Source organism: Ovis canadensis, chromosome 3 (assembly GCF_042477335.2).
Source record: "Ovis canadensis isolate MfBH-ARS-UI-01 breed Bighorn chromosome 3, ARS-UI_OviCan_v2, whole genome shotgun sequence".
NCBI classification, from domain to species: Eukaryota; Metazoa; Chordata; class Mammalia; order Artiodactyla; family Bovidae; genus Ovis; species Ovis canadensis.
Window position 1 is genome coordinate 102,409,355 of NC_091247.1, and position 16,076 is coordinate 102,425,430.

Below are 16,076 nucleotides of genomic sequence, written 5' to 3' on the forward strand. Positions count from 1 at the left end.
TAGCTGTCTTGTCTCCTTAGGCTTCTCTTGGCTAGGAAAGTCTCAGACTTTCCTTGTTTTTGATGACCTTGACAGTTTTGAGGAATACTGATCACGTATTTTGTAGAATGTCTCTCAATTGGGGTTCGTCTAATGACTTTCTCGTGGTTAGACTGGGTTATATTTTTGAGAGGTCACAGTAGTAAGGTGCCATTTTCGAGTACACAGATATTCAGATGTCATGAGTACATCTTATCAATATGATTTATCACTGTTGATTTTGACTTCAGTTGCCTGGCTGAGGTAATGTTTGCCTTTTCCAGAATGTCATATAATTGAAATCATATAGTACATAGCCTTTTCACACTCGCTTCTTTCACTTGGTAATGTGCATTTAAGGTTCATCCATGTGCTTTTCATACCTTGATAGTTCATTTCTTCTTATTGAATAATATTCTATCATGTATATGTACCACAGTGTGTTTATCCATGCACCTATTAAGAGTCATCTTGGTTGCTTCTAATTTTTGGCAATTGTAAATAAAGCTGCTGTACACTTTCATGTGCACGTTTTTGTGTGGACAGAAGTTTTTATTTTTTAATTTAAATTTTTATTTTGGCTTCTCACAGTTTGCAGGATCTTAGTTCCTGACTAGGTGTTAAACCTGTGCCTTCAGCAGTGAAAATGCGGAGTCCTAACCACTGGGCTGCCAGAGAATCCCCAGAACAGAATTTTTTAGATCAATTCAGTAAATACCTAGGAGCACAATTGCTGAATCATACAGTAAAACTGCATTTAACTTTGTAAGAAACTACCAATTTGAAACTACTCACTTTCAAAGTGAGTATACCGTTTTGCATTTCCATCAGAAGGAATGAAGGAGACTTTCTGTCAGCATTTATTATTGTCAAATTTCTGTATTTTAGGCATTAAAGTATTTGTGTAGTGATGTCTTGTCATAATTTGCAATTCTCTAATGACAAATAATGTGGAACTTCTCATATTGTTGCTTGCCATCTGTGTATTTTTGATGAGGTGTCTATTTAGATCTTTAGCCCAATTTTTCAATTGTTTATCCATTTAGTGTTGAACTTTAAGATTTCTTTATATATTTCGGGTCATGTTTTTATCAGATAAAGTGAAAGAAAGTGAAAGTGTTAGTCACTCTGTCGTGTCCGATTTTTGCGACCCTATGGACTGTAGCCTGCCAGGCTCCTCTGTCCATGGGATTTTCCAGGCACGAATACTGGAATGGGTTGCCATGCCCTCCTCCAGGGGATCTTCACCGCCCAGGGACTGAACTTGGGTCGCCTGTGTTGCAGGCAGATTCTTTTTGGTTAATTGAGGAAAGCAGGCCTGAAGAGGAGGATGCAGGGAAGCCTGCCGTCAAGAAGAGAAACAGAAATGGGACAGTGGAGACATTCAGCGCCTCTGGCATCTGCAGCTGCAGCGGACATGGGCCAGAGCCCAAAATTTAGAAGCACACCAGATGACCTTGGGCATGCTGGTTACTTCTTAGATGTAATACTGAAGGCACAATCCATGAAAGAAATAATTGACAAACTCTACTTCATTAAAATTGAAGACTTAAGAGGCTCGAACGGGCGGAACAGAGCCAGGCAGCAAAGGAGAGCATGCCAAAGACTCTGGGCAGTGGCCCAGACGATGGAGCCCACCACCCTTCTTCTACTGACAGGGCTTCGTGTGAGGCCCTTGGCCCCCAACCAGCAGCAGCCCACAGAGGGCACGGATGGCATAGAACCCAAAGAGATAGCCCCGTTGGAGGAGACCAGCAGCAGGGCTTGAGCGGATACCCCCACCCAGATTCTGACCCAGGTAGTAAGGGCCTTGCCACCCCAGGCCACCCCAGCAGGCCACCACAGAAGGTGGGGATGATGAGACCAAGCCCAGCCAAGGCCCCATGACAGCTCCCAACCTGAGCCCCAGCACCCATGAAACTGCCCCTACTTCCAGCGGAGACTGCAGCGGTCCCTGGGACCAAGGCAGCCCACCACCCCAGAGACCTCAGCACCCATCAACAGTGGGGACCCCCCAGCCACCATACTGGAGTGATTCCAACTCAAAGGACACCCAGAGTCACCATCTGGTATCTGCCAGTTTTTCCCACTGACCTGTATCCTACCCAGCACTTCCTTCTGCTCTTTCCCATAATTCAATGCATCAAAACACTCGCTTTTCCCTCCTTTCCTTGAGACTCAGGAGGGCCAAAGCAACACCCTTTTGCTTTTTTTTTCCTCTCTCCCCTACCAAGGGTTGAAGGAAGGGATCCATCCTTGTTGTTCAGAGGCACCAACTCCCTCCCCTAAATCAGGCTGAGAAGGAACCAGCCAGATCTTCCCTCCTCCTGGTGGTTTTTCTTTCCCACCCCAGTTTATTTTTTGTTTCCCTGCTCCTCCCTACCTCTGAAGCCATGTTATGTGCCACCTGAGCCTCCAGTAAAAAAAAAATGGGGAAAAAAATTGAAGGCTTAATACTCTGCTCAACATGATATCAAGTATATGAGAAGACAAGCCACAGACTGGAAGAAAAATGTTTGCTGAAGACATCTCTGATAAAGAACTGCTATCTACAACTTAACTTTAAAAAGATAACCAACTCAATTAAAAAATGGGCAGAAGAACTTAATGGATATTTTTCCAAAGAAGACATACAGATGGCTAACAGGCACATGAAAAAGTGTTCAAAAATGTTAAACATTGGAGAAATGCATATTAAAACCACAATGAGATACCACCTCACAGCTGTTAGAATGATTATCATCAGAAAGACCACAAATGACAAATGTTGGCCAGATGTGGAGAAAAGGGAACCCTTATATACCGCTGATGGGAATGGAAATTGATGTAGCCACTGTGGAAAACAGTATGGAGGTTTCTCAAAAAATTAAAAATAGAGCTACCATATGACCTAGCAATTCCACTCCTGGGTATTTATCGGAATAAAACAAAAATACTAATTTGAAAAGATACATGCAACCCAATGTACATAGAATCATTATTTACAATTGCCAATATATGGAAACAACCTAAATGTTACTCATCAACAGACAAGTGAAAAAGAAGATGGGTGTATAAATATATGTGTATATATATATACACACATACAATGGGATACTACTCAACCATAAAAAAGAATGAAATGTTGCCATTTGCAACAACATGAATGGACATTGAGGGTATTATGCTAAGTGAAATAATTCAGGTATCGGTTCAGTTCAGTCGCTCAGCCATGTCTGACTATTTGCAACCCCATGAATCGCGGCACACCAGGCCTCCATGTCCATCACCAACTCCCGGAGTTCACTCAAACTCATGTCCATCGATTTGGTGATGCCATCCAGCCATCTCATCCTCTGTCGTCCCCTTCTCCTCCTGCCCCTAATCCCTCCCAGCATCAGAGTCTTTTCCAATGAGTCAGCTCTTCACATGAGGTGGCCAAAGTATTGGAGTTTCAGCTTTAGCATCAGTCCTTCCAAAGAAATCCCAGGGCTAATCTCCTTCAGAATGGACTGGTTGGATCTCCTTGCAGTCCCAATGACTCTCAAGAGTCTTCTCCAACACCAAAGTTCAAAACCATCAATTCTTCAGCACTCAGCTTTCTTCACAGTCCAACTCTCACATCCATACATGACCACTGGAAAAACCATAGCCTTGACTAGACGAACCTTTGTTGGCAAGGTAATGCCTTTTGAATATGCTATCTAGGTTGGTCATAACTTTCCTTCCAAGGAGTAAGCGTCTTTCAATTTCATGGCTGCAATCACCATCTGCAGTGATTTTGGAGCCCCCCAAAATAAAGTCAGATATACATGGCATATAACCTTTAAAAATTGTGAATCACTATATTATACACATGAAATATATAATATTATACATCAGTTGTACCTTCATAACAGATAGGTTATAGCTCAGATGGTAAAGCATCTGCCTGCAATGCAGGAGTCTCAGGTTTGATTCCTGATCTGGAAGATCCACTGGAGAAGGAAAAGGCAACCCACTACAGTATTCTTACCTGGTGAATCCCATGGACAGAGGAACTGGTGGGCTCCAGTCCATAGGGTCACAAAGAGTCACACATGACTGAGAAACTAACACACACATCCAAATTATATTTAGGGCTTTTAAAAAACTCAACAATAAGAAACAACTCACTTCAGCTCGGTTCATTCACTCAGTTCGTTGTTCATCACCAACTCCTGGAGCTTGCTCAAACTCATGTCCATCGAGCTGGTGATGCCATCCAACCATCTCATCCTCTCTCATCCCCTTCTCCTGCCTTCTATCTTTTCCAGCATCAGGGTCGTTTCCAGTGAGTCAGTTTTTTGCATCAGGTGGCCAAAGTATTGGAGTTTCAGGGTCAGCATCAGTCCTTCCAATGAATATTCAGGACTGATTTCCTTTAGGATTGCCTGGTTTGATCTCCCTGCAGTCCAAGGGACTCTCAAGAGTCTTCTCCAACACCACAGTTCAAAAGCATCAATTCTTCGGTGCTCAGCTTTCTTTATAGTCCAGCTCTCACATCCATACGTGACTAGTAGAAAACCCATAGCTTTGACTGGACAGACCTTTGTTGGCAAAGTAATGTGTCTGCTTTTCAAAATGCTGTCTAGGTTGGTCATAACTTTTTTCCAAGGAGGAAGCGTCATGAAATCTTTCACTGTTTCTATTTTTCCCCATCTATTTGTCATGAAGAGATGGGACCAGATGCCACAATCTTAGGTTTTTGAATGTTGGCTTTAAGCCAACTTTTTCACTCTCCTCTTTCACCTTCACCAAGAAGCTCTTAAGTTCTTTTTCGCTTTCTGCCATAAGGGTAGTGTCATCTGTGTATCTGAGGTTATTGATATTTCTCCCAGCAATCGTGGTTCCAGCTTGTACTTCATCCAGCCTGGTGTTTTGCATGATGTGATGTACTCTGCGTATAAGTTAAATAAGCAGGGTGACAATATACAGCCTTGACCTATTCCTCTCCCAATTTGGAGCCAGTCTGTTCCGGTTCTAACTGTTGGTTCTTGACCTGCATACAGATTTCTCAGGAGGCAGGTCAGGTGGTCTGGTACTCCCATCTCTTTCAGAATTTTCCAGTTTCTTGTGATCCACACAGTCAAAAGCTTTGGCGTAGTCTATAAACCAGAAATAGATGTTTTCTGGAACTCTCTTGCTTTTTCACTGATCCAACAGATGTTGGCAATTTGGTCTCTGATTCCTCTGTGTTTTCTAAATCCAACTTGAACATCTGGAAGTTCACAGTTCATGTACTGTTGAAACCTGGCTTGGAGAATTTTGAGTATTTGCTGGTGTGTGAGATAAGTGCAATTGTGCGGTAGTCTAAACATTCTTTGGGATTGGAATGAAAACTGATCTTTTCCAGTCTTGTGGCCACTGCTGAGTTTTCCAACTTTGCTGGCATATTAAGTGCAGCACTTTCACAGCATCATCTTTTAGGATTTGAAATAGCTCAACTGAATTCCATCACCTCAACTAGCTTTGTTCGTAGTGATGCTTCCTAGGCCCACTTGACTTTACATTCCAGGATGTCTGGCTCTAGCTGAGTGAACACACCATCATGATTATCTGGGTCAACATCTTTTTTGTATAGTTTTTCTGTGTGTTCTTGCCACCTCTTTTTAATATCTTCTCCTGTTAGGTCCATACCATTTCTGTCCTTTATTGAGCCCATCTTTGCATGAAATGTTCCCTTGGAATCTCTAATTTTCTTGAAGAGATTTCTAGTCTTTCCCATTCTATTGTTTTCCTCTATTTCTTTGCATTGATCACTGAGGAAGGCTTTCTTATCTCTCCTTGCTATTCTTTGGAACTCTGCATTCAAATAGGTGTATCTTTCCTTTTCTCCTTTGCCTTTAGCGTCTCCTCTTTTCTCAGCTATTTGTAAGGCATCCTTAGACAACCATTTTTGCCTTTTTGCATTTCTTTTTTCCTGGGAATGGTCTTGATCACTGCTTGCTATACAGTGTCACAAACCTCAGTCCATAGTTCTTCAGGCACTCTTTCTATCAGATCTAATATCTTGAATCTATTTGTCACTTCCACCGTATAATCGTAAGGGATTTGATTTAGGTCATACCTGAATGGTCTAGTGGTTTTCCCGAGTTTCTTCAATTTAAGTCTGAATTTTGCAATAAGGATTTTTTGAATTTTGCAACAACCCACTTAGAATGGGCCAAAGACCTTAACAAACATCTCATCAAAGAAGTTATAGAGATATCAAATAAGTATATAAAAAGATGCAACACATCATATATCATCTGAAAATGCAAGTTGAAACAAGATATTAAAACATAGCTATTAGAATGGCCAAAATTAGAAGCACAACAAATACTGGTAAGAATGCAGATCAACAGGAGCTGATGGGAATTAAAAGTGGTACAGTCACTTTGTAAAGCTATTTGGAAGTTTCATACAAAACTAAACATACAGTTACATATGATCCACCAATCATGCTTATTGACATTTACCCAAAGGAGCTGAAAACGTCATGTACACACAAAAACCTACACATAGTGTTTGTAGCAGCTTTAATATAATTGCCCAAATTTGGAAGCAACCAAAATCTATAACAGGACTCTGAGCTAGAGATGGCAACTGTATGTCAGATCCCATATTAATGTTATACTGAGAACCTTCACTATCTGAGTTCTGGTCAGACAAATTACCTGTCAAGACGTTTTTCCAAAATACTCTCAAAATCTATCATTTGGTTCTGATTATGTCATTTTGTGAAGGAAGCATTCTATTCTGTGGACTGAGTTTTATAATAGGTACAGATTTCTCATTTTGAATTTGAAGTCTTAGAGTCATTCTGAGGTAGCAAAGCATAAATTTCAGTCTCTGCTGTCAAACTTGCTTATATTATTTGGTAAAATGCTGAATGGAAACTATAAAACACCATCACTATACACTGTAGCTTGGTTTATGAATGCTGTCATCTGTAGAATTTTCTGTTTCACTAGTGTGAGTTTCTCTGGAGAATCTACTTAATTATAAACAATTATCTATAAAAGCATTATTTTGAGTGTCTCTGAGTGAGTGTTTCCTTAGAACTGGGCAAAGTGTGTACAGCTGAGCACTGATGGGGGAGTGTAGTCTGAGAACCAAGTGGGAATTTGTTTTGAAAATGAGACCTTAAAGAGAAATCAGGAGAATTGCACGATATGCCAGAACCCTGATTTTTAACAGCTCCTGAGGATGCACAGAGGAGTTGGGTTTTAAGCTCCAAAATCACCATTCAAAAAAAGTACATCAGGTAGTTTATAACCTAAGCCCCTTTGGGCTTTGGTATAAAAACCTCCTAAACATATCTTGACTCCAGTACTCTTGCCTGGAAAATCCCATGGACGGAGGAGCCTGGTAGGCTGCAGTCCATGGGGTCGCTGAGAGTTGGACGCGGCTCAGTGACTTCACTTTCACTTTTCGCTTTCATGCATTGGAGAAGGAAATGGCAACCCACTCCAGTGTTCTTGCCTGGAGAATCCCAGGGACGGCGGAGCCTGGTAGACTGCTGTCTATGGGGTCGCACAGAGTCGGACACGACTGAAGCGACTTAGCAGCAGCAGCAACAATGTAATAGGATTCATCTTCTCCATACCCTCTCCAGCATTAATTATTTGTAGAGGTTTTGGTGATGGCCATTCTGACTGGTTTGACATGATGCCTGGTTGTAGTTTTGATTTGCATTTCTCTAATAATTAGCAGTGTTGAGCATCTTTTCATGTACCTGTTGGCCATCTGTATGTCTTCTTTAGAGGAGTGTCTATTTAGAGATTCTGCCTAGTTTTTTTTTGCATTGTTGATGTAGAAATCTTGTCTCCCTTTAAGTCCTTTTACCCTCCCCCATTTACTAGATACAGATATGCTTTCTGTCCTACCTATGATTTACATTCCCTTAAAGCTGGTTTTCATGTTTTTTATTGATATTTCTTTAGTGTGAGAGTTCATGTGTGAGATCAGCCATTGTTTCTTTGAATATTGTGTTTGTTCTTTCCTGGAATCCCTATTATTAGGTGAATATTGGACCTTTTCATTCTGTTGTTTATACCTCCTAAACTTTCCTTTGTATTTGTTCTGTCTTTTTGTCTGTGCTCTATTATAGATAATTTTCTCTAATCTGGCTTTTTTTTTTCTAGCTTACTAATTGTCTCTTTAGCTGTACCTATTTTATTCTTAACCTTGTCATTTGATGTCCTTTTAAAATTTTTATTTCAGTGCCTTTAGTTTAATTTCCTGAAGGTCTCTTTGGTTCTTTTTAAAATCTGCTGGCTCTTTTATTATGAATTTGTATTACACTTTTTATGTATTAGTATTTAAAATTATTTTAAAATTTCTGTTTAATAAGGCCATAATCTGAAGTTCTTTGCGATCTAATTTAGTTTGTGTGTCTTTTGATTCCCACTAAGTTTGGGTTGTTTCTTAGTATGTTTTTAAGATTGAATTGTGAGCTCATTTTTTAAAAATTTATTTTTAATTGAAAGATAATTACAATATTGTGTTGGTTTGTGAGCTTATTTTCAACAGACCCTTGTCTGGGGTTTGGTTTGTGCCTGAGTTGAAGTCATGTCCCTCCAGAAAACTTTTATGTGTATTTCCACCAAGTTTTCTAGATTATATTACCATCCTGGAACCAGATTTTATTTTGATTTCTTATCTTGAGATTGAGATTTCCCAACAACGAGGATGTTTAGTTATTTTTGTTACCCTGCTTTAGCAATGTTTGGCAAGCTGACTTCCTCTAGTCTGGCCTCTCCACTAATAGTGTAGCTCTTAGTGGCTTTATGTGGGGGATCTTATTTCTAAAACTTGTGTGGCAGACATTTCTGTGGCCTCATCTTCTGTTTCTGAGTTAAAAGACAAGACTCTAGGCTACTGAGACAGGTAAACCCCAACCATAGCTGATATGACATCAGTTCATAGACTTACTACTCTGATTTGGCACCAAGGGACTTCTCTTACAGATTGTTCTGAGTTTTGCTATACATTTTAAAGGATGCGTCTTACATCTTGTTTAGTATGTGTGTTTTGTGATGAGAGGACTTTCAGATTATCTAGCTTCCATATTTCCAGAAATTATAGTCTGTCTACTTATTTGTTTATTGACTATGAATTGCATGAGAGCAGGGTCCCTGCCCATCTAGTTCACCATAGTGCCTGCTACATACTTACTAAGTGTTTGTGGACTCAGTGAAATACTGTTCATTATAGATTTATTTATACTAATGAAAACCTGAAATGAACCCAAATGTCTAATATTAGGGGAGTACTTTGGAGGGAATGATGCTGAAGCTGAAGCTCCAGTACTTTGGCCACCTCATGTGAAGAGTTGACTCATTGGAAAAGACTCTGATGCTGGGAGGGATTGGGGGCAGTAGGAGAAAGGGACGACTGAGGATGAGATCGCTGGACAGCATCAAGGACTCGATGGACAGGAGTCTGAGTGAACTCCGGGAGATGGTGATGGACAGGGAGGCCTGGTGTGCTGCGATTCATGGGGTCGCAAAGAGTCGGACACGACTGAGCGACTGAACTGACTGAACTGACTGACTTAAGTAAATGGTTATATTTACTTGAAAGCAAATGCTATTGCTCATATAAAGTTTTTCAGCAGAAAATGATAATTTGAAGGGCTAAATTATAAGACTGAAAAATGTTAAAGATTGAGTGTAGGTGAAAAACATCTGAACTCAAGTTTGAATTTAGATTATGGTAACTTTATGCAAAGCAAAAAAATACTAATGAATACTAAAGTTGTTTATGTTACAGTGGTAGATTGAGTATCCCCTTTTACCCTTTATATTTCAAACCTCCTATAGTTTGTTTTTATGATGAAAATACTAAGAACAAAAAATGTGCATTAGTTTCCTTAAAAGTTCTTAGATTTAAATACACTAAAAAGTTGATAAAACATAAAATTTCAGAATTAGTTTTATTATTAAAATGTTTACAGACTTTTATATGAAAACACAGAGAAAGATCTTTCTGATACTCAGCGACACCTTGCTAAGAAAAAATATGAGCTACAGCTTACTCAGGAGAAAATTATGTGCTTGGATGAAAAAATTGGTGAGTTTTTCCTGATGTTCCTTTTTGTTTTTTAAGTCTGGAAAAAAAAGTTTTCTTCTCTTCAGTTATAACGTAGAGAAACTTAGAAATAGATCCTTAAGTTAAAAGTTTTTAGTCAAAAATCATGAGAATATGTATTTTTCTTTGATAGTAAAATATTTTACTTAAACTTAGATCCATAAATACTTAGACATGGCTTCATATTTTTCAGTGAAGGAATAGCTAAACAAAGTAACAGTACTTTGTAAATTTATGATGACCAATTTTAAATTTATAAGCTTTTATATTATGTCATGCCCATAGCTGTTGTAATGAAATGTATTACATGTATACTATTTTTGGTAGAAAGTATACATAAATTTGGATATATCTATAGTTCATTTGAGTTTATAGAAAAAAATATTTTTATGAGGTCTCTTATTATTGTTTCTTACCAGTGTTCTTTATGAAAATATGGTCATAACTTAATCTTCTTATAACTTTAAATTAAAATTTTGGTCAGGACAATAAAAGTGCTCATTTTAAAACTGAATAAGATTTTTAAGGTTTGCTATTATGCAGATCAAAAATATCTGACATAAGCAATTAGGTGGGGTAGGGTGCTTTTTACTGAGGTAGAAAGTGTTAAAAGAAAATATAAAAGGAGAATATTGAGGAACTCATTTTTGGATTTTAAGTTCAAGTAAAAATGTGGGGTAAGTAGGTAAATAGATGTTAGTATCTCAGAAGAGAAATCTAAGCTAAAGATATACATTTAGGACACATCAGCATGTAAATGATATTTTAAAACCGTGAAATCACCTAGGGAAAATGTAGAGAATGAGAAGAGGATCCAGGACTGAGTAAGAAGAGCCAAAGAAGTAGGAAGAAAACCCAGAAGTGAGTGTCATTTGGGGAGGCAAGAGAGCAATATGTTTTAGAAAGGAGAATATGATCAATTGTCAGATAGTTTCGAGACGCAAAATAAGATGAGAATGAAAAAATATTGATTGGATGGACACATTGGCTGTTTTGGAAACATGGGTCCCCAAAAAGTTTGAATTATAGTGTTCGATGTGAAAGATGGAGTAGTCTGAGGAATGATTGGGAAATGAGATGGTGGAGACAGGAGAGAACAGAAGTCAAACAGAAGTTTGGCTATTAAGAGTAGCAGAAAAATGGGGTGGTAGCACAAATGGGATGTGCGGTTGACTTTTTTTTTAAGCTAGGAGATTCTAGAACTGGCTTAGAGTGTGTTTTCTGCCAATGGGAACGAACTCAGATATCGGAACACCCCAAACAAGCAGTTTGCCTGGAAAAGAAAGAGGATTCATCCCTTTTGCATACATCACCCTCTGTGGTATGGAGTTCTGCTCAGTGCTGCACTGGGTGGCCCTGGCAGTCATTCACCTAGTGGTCTAGTCACGCTGAGTTTCTTTGGGTAGAGATGGTCTAGACCAGTGCTCCTCAAACTTCAGGAGAGCTAAGCTCACTGGAGCCGGGCTCCTTGGAGCAGGATATGCCAGGGCTTTTGTATCTTTCCCAGGGTGCTTGTTGAAACATAAATTGCTCTGCCCACTCAGAATTTCTAATTCAGTACGTCTAGCATGGGACCTAAGGATTTGTATTTCTCACAAGTTCCCAGGTGATGCTGATGGTTCTGGTTGAGAAACTACCATTTGAAAACCACTTTTCTGTACCAATTATACAGTGACACTGGCATTCCAGCATACTTACAAAGCAAATCAGACTTCCTGGGGTGATTTTTTTCTAGGAATGTTTATAACAGTGCTGTAGAAAAAATCAGAATATTAGAAGATATTTGACTCCGATGATGACTTAACTGAATGTATTTTTAAGATCTGGTAGTTACCAATTTATATGCAACAGTGATTCGAAGCTAAAGGAAGGTGAGATTAGGAGAGAAAAAAAATCAACATTCCATGTACTTCCTCCACACACCTTCCCCTCTCCTACCACACTTTCTACTTTGAGAACTTGTTATATAGAACTTTCCTTTGCTGTTCTAATTCAAATGTGTTAATTGTGCTTTTTCATTTACAAGTCATTTAGAATGATTAATCTTCATTTTTAATCACTAACAACAAAAGCCATTTTAAAATTTGGGATAGAGTATTTTATCTTTAGTCATTGAATATAATATAGGAGAATTTACTTTGAAAAGTACATCACTCTGCTTGAACTGGAAAAAATTTTATCTTGTTTAAAACAATGCCTTTATGATTACACATTTAGATAATTTTACAAGACAAAGTATTGCCCAGCGAGAAGAAATCAGCATTCTTGGTGCAACCCTCAATGATTTGGCTAAAGAAAAGGAATGCCTGCAAGCATGTTTGGATAAAAAATCTGAGAATATTGCATCCCTTGGAGAGAGTTTGGCAATGAAAGTATGTTCTGAGAACTGTGATTTAAAAGAAATGTTTGAACTTGAATCTGAATAAAATAATAGGATTTTCCCAATTTTTTTTCCCTAGAGAGGAGGAACTTTAAATCTAATTTTGAAATATTTCAAGATAGTCTTAGGAAATATATGTTCAAATTCACTAGCTAATATTTTTAAATAAATTTTTCTCTCATCAATTTCTGATCAACTTTTACTAACAATAACTAATTCAAACATCTCAGAATGTAAAGCATAATTTTAAAAAAGCAGTGAAACTGATTTCTTTTTAAAGACACACCAGAACTTATATTTTCAAGTAGCCACCTTGGGAGGCAATATATTTCATAAATATAATGAAGTTTATATTCAAAATGAGGAGCGTGTTTCTCCATCATCTTCAGCCTTTGAGAGTAGATCGTATGGAACTGGTGAAAAAGTTGGGTGATAAACTTCATCCCACAGTTTTGTTGTTCAAACAATGACAAATAAAGGTGTTTTATTTGTCTTTGAAATATTGACCCCCTTTCTAGCTCATAAACTGATTCTGAAGGCAATTCCTAAGCTGTTTTCTACAAATGTCTTAAGCAAAGGCAGCATCCCTGGCTTAGGGTCTTTCCCCTCTCTAAGGGCACTAACTGACTTAGAGGGTCTTTCCCTCCAAGGGAGCTAGTCCATTCACTCGTTCACCCATCCATCTATTCAACAAATATTTATGGACATGTACCAGGTATTATGTTGGAAACTGGGGCTGAGTGGGCATACCTTCCAAAGGTCTATGGTAAAATTCAAAGCAAGATAAAGAAAGATGCTGTTATGATGGAATATGCCAAGCGCCATAATGGCACATGCATAATGTATGAGTGAAGTTTGGCAGAAACATCTGATTCAGGCCCGGGGGTGGATTAGGGGAGGAAGAAGATCTAGGAAGCCTTCCACACAGTGATGGTGCTTATACTGCCCTGAAAGATAACTAGAGATTAGCCAGGAAAAGATTTAGAGAAAGGAGATCCAGACAGGTCGAGCACTGTTTAGAGAAAAGGTGCTCCAAACAAGTAGAACAACTTATATGGAAGCCCAGTGGCTTTCATCAGAGAATGTGGTGAGATTTCTTGATAGTTTAGTATGTCCAGAGAATAGAGTGCAAGGAGGGGAGTATGGGACATGAAGGGGGGTAAAAGATAAGATGGTATAGACAAGCAACAAATCAAAAATACATGAGATGTTGAGTTTAGATACCATCATCATGGATGTAGAGGATCCTTGAAATCATGTAAATGAAATGTTACAATTGGATCTTTAAAGCATTATCCTGTCACTTGCTAATCCATGTAAAAAGTGGGTTGTAGGGAAATGAGAGTAGTGATAGGACACTACAGGAAGTGACAGTGTCTGTGAAAGAAACAGCTCTCTTTAGGAAGCAAGACTGGCAGGATGTGCTTTCTGACTTAGGAGCCAAATGACTAGTTCCTGTGCATGAAGTAGGAAACACAGGACACAGAGCAAGCTTAGTGAGGAAGGTTATCAACATGCCTTTGTGACATGAGTTGAATCTTGGATTTTAAGGTGTGGAGAGAAAATTGAAGTTAACAGATTGGGATATCATGCACATAATTGAAGCTATCAAAGTACACGAGGTAGTGAATTTTGGCTTAACTGGAAACGTCTGATTGATTAATTCACGTCTTCTACTCTGCTAACTGTACCAATGTTATCTTCTCCTTCACAAAGAATATTGAGTCGCAAGTCCATTTCAAAACTGAGTATTATATAGGATTATGAATGTAAACACATCCATCCTATGAAGGGGAAAGTGTTACACATTCAAAAGAGGAAATGTTCTATATAGTGATATTACAGAGCTGAATTTATAATACCTTTCAGTGAATAATAGTAGTTTTATTAGTTTAATCTGGAGATTACATCGGAAGAGTAATTACTATGGAAAAGTCTATATTATAGTGAATAAAGTGAATTTTGTCTGGTAATCATGGTTTTTTAAAAGTTGTTCTACTGCTTGATACCAATTAAAGTTAGAAACTTCAATAGCAAGCTCACAGATTTTTGAACCATAAAAGTCAGAATTATTTGTATAAAATTTTAGTTTGTTTCTTTTTTCTGAGTAGATTTATGACCACCCTGTCCAGGTTGAATTTAACAATTAACTTGAATCTATGTCTCTGATTGGACAAATATATTGAGATTATACAAGGATTATCAAGTTGATAATGATATAAATTTTAAGAAATGGTACTATTAGGGTCACATTAAGAGAAAAATAGTCTAGGAGGATATGTTACTGGATTCTATACAGTAATTTTGTTTGCCCTGAATACTTCTGCAGTATTTTTAGAGAATCTTTCAAGGAATTTCTGTTGATAAAAGAGAGATCTTTTTAGGCTTATAAGCCTTGTTTAAATATTAACCAAGTAATAGCTGTCAGAAATACTAGAAATTCAGTTAGCTTTTCAGAATTTATTTAGAAGTGTGTTAAGTTGTATTTCCAAAGCATTTGTAAATATTCCGTAGTAAGCAGTATTTTCTCTTTGAGTTTTTCCTCCATTGACTTTGATCCTTTAAGGGGTTTAACAGTTTTGCTAATGGATATTTTAACCATACTTCAGGATCCATTATGGCCAGATATGGAATCTGTGCAACCAGAGCTAAAAATACCCTAGAGAGGAACACAGGAGTAAAGGAGGAGCACACACACAGAGTTGTCTCTGATGGTAGGAGCAGCACTGGCTGGGAAATGCAGGTTTAATTTTCGTCTTGTTGCTTGGTTACTAGGATTTGAAAATTTAAAAGGCAAAGTGAAATCTGGTTATTTAGTGGAAGAATAATTTGTCTACTTTTTAAGGACTTATGTTAGTGCTAAGTATCTATGTATAGTATCCGTTACTAGTTCAGGATCAGCTAGTTTTTAAAGGAAGACATCTGGAAATGGTATTGATGGCTTTAAGATATTCCCCCTCATCTCAGTCTTGATTGATTCCGCTAATTCTACTCCCTTTCCACACCCTTAAAAAAGAAAAACAGAAATAATTTATTTCTTACACTTTTGCTTTAGGCCTGCTTACTAGCTTACACCTAAAATCTATAGTACACTTCTATAAGTAATCCCACTGTAACAGCTTTTTCAAGGTGATGTTGATGACTGATATATATAGTGTACTTTGTCAAGGTCATTATTCTTAATAACTAAATTTAGTTTTATATGATTCACTTTCCTGGGTTTTATAACATGAAGAAGTAAATCAGTCCTATTTCCAGTAGAGAACCCAGTGCCAAATCATTGGGTTTCCTCCTAAAACTGGGTGCTTAAGGGGTTCTTCTGTTGCTGGGTCACTGCACAAAATATCTTTTAATGGTATTTGATGTGATGATCTCATATCAATATACCTAAGTATAGTCTTTGTTTTGAGGAGCAAAATCAATTGTTTTTATCCAGTACATATACTCACATTGATATATTAAGCATTAATTTTAAAGTGTAGCAAAGAAGAATAGAACATAAGTGTTTAAAAACAACTGTAAATCAAAAAGGAGGTGGGAAATTCTTCTAATATATTCACTTTTAACAGAAATAACAGTTTAAGATAATTTTGTATTTAATACT

General features: G+C 37.9%; 1 protein-coding gene across 8 annotated transcripts in view; it reads left to right on the forward strand.

Annotated features, from left to right (window-relative positions):
• Positions 1-16,076, forward strand: part of TSGA10 (testis specific 10) — a 96,070-nt gene that overhangs the window by 42,109 nt on the left and 37,885 nt on the right. For 6 of the 8 annotated variants that reach the window (XR_011255789.1, XM_069583867.1, XM_069583862.1 and 3 more), the window contains 2 exons: positions 9,959-10,074; positions 12,310-12,464. The exons of the other annotated variants lie outside the window; for them this stretch is intronic. Coding sequence is in view for 5 of the 6 variants with exons in the window: in XM_069583867.1 (XP_069439968.1) it covers positions 9,959-10,074; positions 12,310-12,464 (271 nt within the window). In the remaining variant the exon portion in view is untranslated. The remainder of the gene's footprint in view (positions 1-9,958; positions 10,075-12,309; positions 12,465-16,076) is intronic. 8 annotated transcript variants of the gene reach the window in all.